The sequence below is a fragment of the Thalia democratica genome, unplaced genomic scaffold (assembly GCF_965202585.1).
Source record: "Thalia democratica unplaced genomic scaffold, ktThaDemo2.hap1.1 HAP1_SCAFFOLD_1915, whole genome shotgun sequence".
NCBI classification, from domain to species: Eukaryota; Metazoa; Chordata; class Thaliacea; order Salpida; family Salpidae; genus Thalia; species Thalia democratica.
Genome location: NW_028140711.1, coordinates 8,866 through 18,192, shown reverse-complemented (window position 1 = coordinate 18,192; position 9,327 = coordinate 8,866). Strand labels below are relative to the sequence as shown.

General features: G+C 25.9%; 1 protein-coding gene across 1 annotated transcript; it reads right to left on the bottom strand.

The window, feature by feature from the left end:
* Positions 1–1,224: 1,224 nt before the first annotated feature.
* Positions 1,225–9,112, bottom strand: LOC145848982 (3'(2'),5'-bisphosphate nucleotidase 1-like; the record flags this gene model as incomplete). The annotated part of the gene is made up of 8 exons (XM_082954123.1): positions 8,968–9,112; positions 6,867–7,073; positions 5,871–5,919; positions 5,564–5,667; positions 4,535–4,573; positions 2,883–3,065; positions 1,889–1,940; positions 1,225–1,303 (listed from the first exon to the last, which is right to left on the bottom strand). Coding segments are annotated over exons 1-8 (830 nt in total), but the record flags the coding sequence as incomplete, so codon positions are not given.
* Positions 9,113–9,327: the final 215 nt, after the last annotated feature.

The following is a 9,327-nucleotide window of genomic DNA, read 5'->3' as shown; positions in this document are numbered from 1 at the left end:
TCTCAAGCGATTTAAGAAAAAAAACTCTAAGTACTACAGTAAGATGTTACATATAAACGACATAAAAAACAAACATGTGACAAAAAATAAACACCAGCGCTTCATATCGGTAAAATTTTGAATACAACATAAACAAATGTTATGTTTCATTCATATATTGTTATATTTATAATACAAAAAAAAAACAACTAATTTTCGTACTGTTTACTAAGTTTCAACGGTTAAACGTTTCATCAGAACAGTATATTATTATTATATATTTTATATAACTATTCAAAATGATTAATTAAATGATTGAAATATTATAAAGTTTTATAACAGTCGGGATTAACATTATGTATTGTATCTATAATTAACTTTTAATCTACAATAATTTATAGTACTTATTTTGATTTTTAATAAACACTTATATATATCTATTTTAGCTTCTATTCTTTCCTTACACTATTTATTTTTTTACAGAGCTCCGTTGAAGTGTGTTAATCCGTTAACACGTAGAAACATGTGTTTGTATAATAAAATAAGGATACTGTATAGTTTGTTATTGTTATATTTTATATATTATTATTATAATTGGTTCATATTATTTTAACAAATAACAATTAAACTACCACACATATCTGGAATAATATAATATAATAAATACAAACCCCACATATCAGTGATAATATAATAAATACAAACCCCACATATCAGTAATAATATAATAAATACAAACCCCACATATCAGTAATAATATAATAAATACAAACCCCACATATCAGTGATAATATAATAAATACAAACCCCACATATCAGTAATAATAAAATAAATACAAACCCCACATATCAGTAATAATAAAATAAATACAAACCCCACATATCAGTAATAATATAATAAATACAAACCCCACATATCAGTAATAATATAATAAGTACAAACCCCACATATCAGTGATAATATAATAAATACAAACCCCACATATCAGTAATAATATAATAAATACAAACCCCACATATCAGTGATAATATAATAAATACAAACCCCACATATCAGTGATAATATAATAAATACAAACCCCACATATCAGTAATAATATAATAAATACAAACCCCACATATCAGTGATAATATAATAAATACAAACCCCACATATCAGTGATAATATAATAAATACAAACCCCACATATCAGTAATAATATAATAAATACAAACCCCACATATCAGTGATAATATAATAAATACAAACCCCACATATCAGTCAGTTCTCCTCCGCAAGCCACCAAAACTGCTTCCGGCGCGCAAGTGTCCCATTTCTTGCATCCTGGAAATATATATTTTTTAATAATAAAAATAATATCAAATTCTGTAAATAGAATAAGCTATCAAATAATCAAAATAATGCTTGCAATTTGTAAACATATTAAATAAATAATAAATTATTACATCCTTTAAATATTTATTAACTATAATAAGGGTTGCCAAATGTTTTTGAGATATTTTTTCCAGGTTTTCAAAATTACAAGTTTTTTGTCTATTTCAATTATAAATTAAGTATTTTAATTTTAAGGTAAAAAGTTGTATAAAAAAGTATAACAACATTGAGGAGATATTTTAAAGCTACTTTAAAATATGTTTTTTAATAAAAAGTGTTTAGATGAAAACAAAAAAAACATCTACATTACAGATTTTTTGTGTCAAATCGAAATTTCATATGTTTTTCATGTAAAAGTTCTTTGAAAACCAGGTTTTTTAGTGATTTTTGTTCAAAATTATAGTTTTTTTTGAGATTTCTCAAACTCAAGATTTTTCCAGAATTTTTGGAAACCCTGTAATAAAGTTCCTTGCAAACTTGTGATAAATGTATTAAATAAATTGTTATAATATTTTAACAATAATATTTCAATACCTGGCGATGGAAACACGTAAGCGTCCGCAGCACCTTCCATTACTTTCAGTACCTAAGAGAAAAATAAAAAACATATAAATATTGTAAAAATACATTACAAACTATAAATATATAAAAGCATTACATTACATTGAATACCTGTGAAGAAAAATTAAATTAATAAATTGAACTGATAAACAAAAATTCTATAAAATATAAATATATAAAAATATTCCATTATTTTTAGTACCTAAGAGAAAAAAAAACATATTAAAAAAATAATGTTATCTTTTATAACGCTTAAAAAAAAATTTCCATTACTTTAAGTATCTTAAAAAATAAAATAAATACTTTTTCAATGCATTGGAAACTTTATTAAAAATATTAAAACAAATACACTTTAACAACTTTCAAAAGCTGAGAGAAAAATTAAATAGCTCCATAACTTCGGAAGAAAAAAATTAGTTCCATTATTTTAATTAACTAAAAATATTCAACAACATCACTCTAGAAACTAAATAAATGTAAGATAAACTAAAACAAGTTCACAACTGGTCTAAAACAATAATTATAAAAACACAACTGCTTCATTAATTTATGCGTTTGTCAACAATGCTTCAATTAAAATAACTGAAATTTAAAAACGTCTTGAAAACTACAAACAAAACAGTAAAAAAAATAAACAAGTTTTAACTACTCATCTATATGTGACTGTAAATAAAGAACAGAGAATTAAATTAAGCATTTAGTTATTTCCTTAACTTTAATATCTAAAAACGTGTTCAAGTATTTTTAATTAAATTATATTAAATTTGTTTTTTACATGTATTCTTCTCAAAACATGCAAATATCCAAGACAAAAATCTAAATTATAATAAAACAAGAAGTTCATACAAATGGAAATATATTTTCTTAAATTTTTGCTTAATTTATTTCTTTGAAGAAATTCCTAGTATTAAAATAAATCTATAAAAAATAGTTGTATTGAGCAAAGGTTTGATTTTAAAAATTTTACCTTGTTTCCGGCGCCGCCCTGTCGTTCCACTTGAGTGGGTTTCATGTTGTCAAGGCAACTGGTAACCAGCTTGTTGCTATGCGACCTGGTTGTTATGAGAATCCTCCTGTTGTCAGGCACCTCGACCTTGTCCCAACCGAAAGCGCCCAAACCGACAACTCCCCAGATGGTTCGACCCATTTCCTGCGTCGAAAAAGTATTGAGTTTTTATAAGAAAATAATAAAAGTTTAAGATTGGGGTTTCTGCATTTGATAAAAAACAAACTGAATATTGTAAATCATTTTGTTAAATTTTTTGTTCATGCTAAAAAGTTGATCAACAATTAGTAGTTCATAAAGTAATTAAAAAAGTTCTTCATTTAAATTTACTAATTTCTGCAGATAGTTGGGGAAAAAATGGTAACACTTCAACTTAGTTGTGTTTATTTGAATAAAAAATTGTTTAGCTTGTCGTTAAATAAATTCATAAACTAAAATAGCCATAAAAACGCCTTCAATTTCTATTAACTTGTTTTTATGACAATTCGGACAAAGCATTGTTTGATCAAATAAATAAAAACATCGTTAAACTTTCAGTATGAACAAATCAAAGCTCTTGATGATTTTATTATTGTTTCATTAAAAACAAAAATTTTATTAGAATTGTAATTAAGATTTCAACGACCTTTTGTTAATTATTAATAGTGACTTACACACTGAAGCTTCCAATGTTTACTTATTACTCAAATTTATTTACTTTGCGCGTTGTATTACAAATTTTACTTATACTGGTTTGATAAAAAAAAAGTTTACTTAGCTTTTAAAATACAACCACACAAGCTCATGACTTGAAGAATGTATTGAATATTTTATTAAATATGTTATAACCATTTAAACTATATCTTTATGTATTTTAAATTAAAGTTTCTTAACTGAGCATGCTAAAATTTTTACTAACTAAATTTTCATATGTATCTTTCAACAAACTAGTTAAATAAAATTAAAAATATTCTAATTACAAAAAAAAAGGTAATTTTAGAAATAGTGTTTGCAGGGTAGAGAAAATTGATTATGGTAAAACTTTTGGCAGGCTATTTCATGAATAAATGTTTTACCAAGTCTCACAACAAAAGATGCACTACAAAAACATCAACACAAAATATTCCTTGGAAAAAAAACTGTGCGGTTCACAAATTTCACAGCAACTTTTATATATCACCTGTATAATTTTACACTTTTTATTGTTTTGTAAGATATGTTTAACATCTTATTTACTACACCAAACTAAAATATAAAATGAAGCCATGTATACAAGCAACTTTTTTGGTAGCTTTTTAGTTATATTTTATGTGACAAACACTTTACTGCAAACCTATTTCACACAGTTTAACACAAAAACAAAAACAAGGTGTTTAATTCTATTAAAGATTTTTTAAACAAGCTTTTAAATAAAGATGTGCGAATTAAATATTTAATTAGCACATCTTTATCTAAATAAGCTTTTTACATTTCAGTAAATTAAGCAATCTTTTTTAGTTAAGACAAAAAACTATATAAACAAGCTTTTATAAATATAGTAATGTTAACTATCATCAAGCTGAAAAAAAGTATTTGTGTTAAAATGTGTGATCAAAAGGCAAACAAAGCAAATTGACTAACAACATTAAACTTACATTTTGATATGACTGTTGCATTTTTTCCAGAAAAACTGTCTTAAAAATTACAATCAACTTGAATTCTATCATAAAACTAATTATGAGTAAATTTAATAGATAACAAACAAGTTAGAAAAATGCCTCCTGTTAGTTTTCCTTTAACTAAGAAGGTGTTTATATACTTGCTACAATTTATTACCCATTGTTTTAATTAAGTACTTACAACATACATCTTTAAATAGTTTCAACTTAAAGTAGGTAAATAACTTGAATAAATTGTATAACATTAAAAGTTTAGTCAAGTGTTTTACTCAGATGGAATTTGATAAAAGTGATCATATAACTTTTTATGAATACTTCTTAATTCCATACTTTAACAGCAAAATACAATTATCCAACTATTAAAACTAAACTGCAAACATAAGTTTTTTTCAAGTTATAAAATAAATCAAGTACTTAAAGCTTTGAGACAAAGTTCAAACATATTTTGTCAAACTTTTACAACCCTATCGAGAAAAAAAGATTTGTGAAATACATTAGAATATCAATTTAATGAGATTATAAAGTAATTACTAAAAGACAATTTAATTGCTATCGACCATAGTTGCTTTAACTTTAACTTTTTATATGTTGTCAACACTATGGCATCTTACACTCAAAACTTTATGAATATAGCTTTGACAAATTAGAAGCAAATAAAGGTAAGTTTTAAAACTGCTTTACTTATCACAGCTTTGTTATAAGAACAACTTCACAATCCACTGGCTTGCTGGAAAAATAGTACATTGTGCTACTGAATTGATATTTTGGACATCCTGAGTTTTTAAAAATGTGTGGCAACCCTGTAACAGTACTAAAACTATGACAATGACACCATTAACAATATTTCAAAATTCACTTAAACTGCATTGCTACAAGAACAAGTTTTCAATAGGCCACTGGCTTGCTGCAAATTGGTACATTGTTTTTCAACAACCTGAGTTCATTTGATTCAATGACATTACGTAGAAATATTTATAACTTTACTGAAACTGCATACTAACTAACCTTGGTTTTGTCCTGGTAGTTGAAGAAGGGCTGGTTAATGACTCCTCCAACAGCCTTGCCTCCGACGGCCACTCCGATCAGAATGGTCACGTGGTCCAATAAACCTGAGAAAATACTTAACAATTATTTTAGTTCGACAGTGTTGGCCATGATTAACTACTTTAATTTTCATATAAAGCATGTGTATTAAAAATTCTAATATTCAAGACTTGAAAAATATTTATTGTAGATTATTTTTAAACTAAATTGTTCTAAGCAAAAATATACAAACAAAATTAATCAATTTTTTGATCAATAATGAAAAAACCTTCAGTGAATTCAGCAGTTCCATCCAATGGATCTACCCAGACAACAATCTGAAAATTAAAATAAAATTAAAAGAAACTAACAACAAATTTAGATATTGAAACAATTACGTTTAAACCAGAGCAATTTGATTAACTTAAAGCCTCAGTTGATAAGAAATTACAAAAACCAAAGAATTTGAATTTAAAATATAGTGAAATTTATCCAAGCTCTTAAATGCAGGGGCTGGCAAAAATTTGGCCCATTGATCATTTTAGCTTGAAATGAACAAGTGCAAAATAAGCAACTTAAGATTTTTCATAAGTTTTTTTACATTTCCTTATATTTAAACTGTGGGTAACCAATGGGCTTATTTAAAGACAGTTTAGCTAAAGAGTTGTGTATAAAAAGTTTTTTTTTACTTTTTAAATATAATACTCAAAGCAACAGTGTCCCGCAAAAGATACTTTTAATAAATCTAACCTGTCACTTGTAAAACTCTGCCAACCCCTGCCTTATGGTTTTTAATTAAAGTCTTTTATGAATACTGGTACTGTCCTTTTCATATATGAAAACAGACAACCATCTATTTTTTAAGAAATTAAAAAAAAACTTACTTAATAAAAATATCATATATATAATGAAATAAATATAATAGATGATATTTTTATTTTGTATATATAAAAATATAACTATATTTGTAATAAAACAAGTTGTGTTAAATTAATTCAATAGTTATCAAATATAAAATAACTTATTCTCATCTTTAAACTGCAATTTATAAAAATAGCAAATTTAAAAAAATCCAACCATAGTAGTCGGAATTTTAGCATGGTTTCATTTAATTGGTTTTAAACACTAAAGTTTATTAAACTTAGATCATAAAGCGTCTAGTTTATTCATAGTATTAACTAAAAAAAATATTAGTAAGTATTGTCTCATTCTAACATATTTATCCAATACTTACCAAACTTAAATTTAAACTATTTTATGATCAAACTACAAAAAAAAATACAACCTCTTGCTCCTTCACATCCTTGTACTGGTCCGGGCACTTTTTACCCGCCACATTCTCGTCCAACCCCGCGTTGGCGTCGCTCGCAGGGTCCAGGGGCTCGTCCTCCTCCCCAATTAACGTTATGCTTGGGTACTTGGACATCAGGGATGCTCTTATCACCTGCTCGCATTTCCTGTCCGCTTTTGTCTGCAAGTTTTTCTGGCCTCCCTGTGTGAGAATTTTGAAGGTGTTTTCATTTATTGTAATATATATATATATATTAATTTAGCTTACTGAGTAGTACATGAAACTTAATATTTCATGTATGAAACAGCTGTATAAATTATAGTTTTAATATAATTAGATATAAATAGAACTAAAATACACAAAATAAACGTTTGCTTGGGACAGCTGTTTCTGCGTTTAATACGCCGTCTTCAGCCAAGTTTTATTCAATGAAAAGCTAACTTGTAAGTACAGCAATAAAGTTATACAAAATTAGGTATTACGTAATAATAGAATAGATAGTTATTTTTAGACAAAATTATTAACAGAGTTTTTAGATAAATTGTTTTCGATAATGTATGTAGCCAGTTTGTAATTTGTTTCTTTTGTTTAGAGATTCAGATTTCTTAACTTTTAAAATTTCAATTTTTCCGCATTGCACAATTTACATCCATTTTTTAAATTATACTTATTTTTTGTTCTTGTTATTATTTTCCACTGAGTTTTAAAATTGACTTTGTAATTTTTTAGTTTCCAAACCTACTGCAATAATGTTGTCGTATTTTTATGGTTTTTGTGTTTGAAGCTGTACTTGTGCTTTGTGTAGCAATTCTTGAACGATAGTCCAGTAGAGCCAACATAAAACTTAGTCTGATTTTCAGTTATGACTGTTGCTTTATATATAATTTTTTCCATTAGGCAACTTCCATTTACCGGGCATTCTTGTTTTTTGCAGTCACATATTCGCCTCTCTTTGTCCTGCGTGTCTAACATCTTTTGATTGTGTGCCATTATAAGTTGTTTCATGTTTGGCATGCAGGAATAGGACACTTTTAGTGTCTTCCTGTTAAAAACTTTACAATATGGACGGTCTTCAGTAGAGTTTTTGTCGAAAACCTCTAGGAAGCGCTTCCCAACCCGTGTTGCCACACTTTTGCAGAATGAAGCATTGAAATATAAAACATTTCTTCTCCTTCTTTTCTTGTTCTTACCCTTCTCGCTATGTATATATATATATGTTTTAAAAAGGTTTCTCTGCCCTCCCTACTATAATTTTAATACAACCTTGGATTTCTCAATAAAAAAATCAAGCATATAAAATGATTTTTTATTTTTTATTACCTAAAAACTTTTTTCCAGCCTCCCTGAATGACAATTTATAAAAATATGTATATAGTTATTACACAATTACAGATAATATTTGATGTATTAAATAACATTGTTTTACTTTTAAAGTTGAATATTATTTTGAAGGTCAACCTCAGAAATCTCAGCAAATATTAAGCATTTAATTTAGTTGAAATTAACTAACATTTTCAAAATAATAAATAAAGAAAATAATTCTTTTAATATAAATTATAACTTTTGGTTTCTCAGCCAAACTAAAACATTAAGTGATAAAAATAAAATGGATTTTTTTAATAAGAATTTTTTAACTCCCAAAAAAAATATAATTAAACTTTTTGAGTAGTAAAATGTGTAATTGTATCAATACTTTATATTCATATAACTAAAAATATAGCATCTTTTGAATCTGTAGTATTATTAACTCACACACAAATTATAAATTTATAAAAAAATTAGTAAAACACAAAAACATCAAAGTCTAAAATAAAAAATTAAACTAATTTTTTTTTAAAGATTCTCATTTGTACCTATATAACTTATAGCTTTTAACATGTTTGTCTTAGGAAAATCATATCAAATAGGTTAATAAAAAAAGAGTAAAATTTTACCAAAACACTTATAAGTAAAAGTTAAATAACAATACTCTTATACTAATTATACCAAAAGAGTTTAAACATCTTTTATATATAATAACTATAATAACTAATTTAAATCCTTAACCTTTTAAGAATAATAGAATGCGATTAATAAACTTAATATTACAACGGACTTTGTCAACAATGCCAAGATCACCAGAATTGAGAATTTCCCTGACAACTTCTGCCGCTTTTTCAGACACCCTGACACAAGATGCCATCAGCCTCATGAAAACTGGTGTGGTTGCCATTTTTTTATTAATATTTTAATAAATGCTAAACACTAAACACATTAAAACATTTTAAACAGTTTTAAAAATATTTTCTAACAGCAAACTGTTTTAGAGTCATAGCTTTAATCAAGCATTTACTTTATGATAAAATTTTAAGTTAAATAGTTGTATACACCACTAAATTTATATAAACAATCTACTTAATTACTACAAATATACATTACCTGTTTAACTAAAAGTTTGAAAGTTTTTTATTTTTAA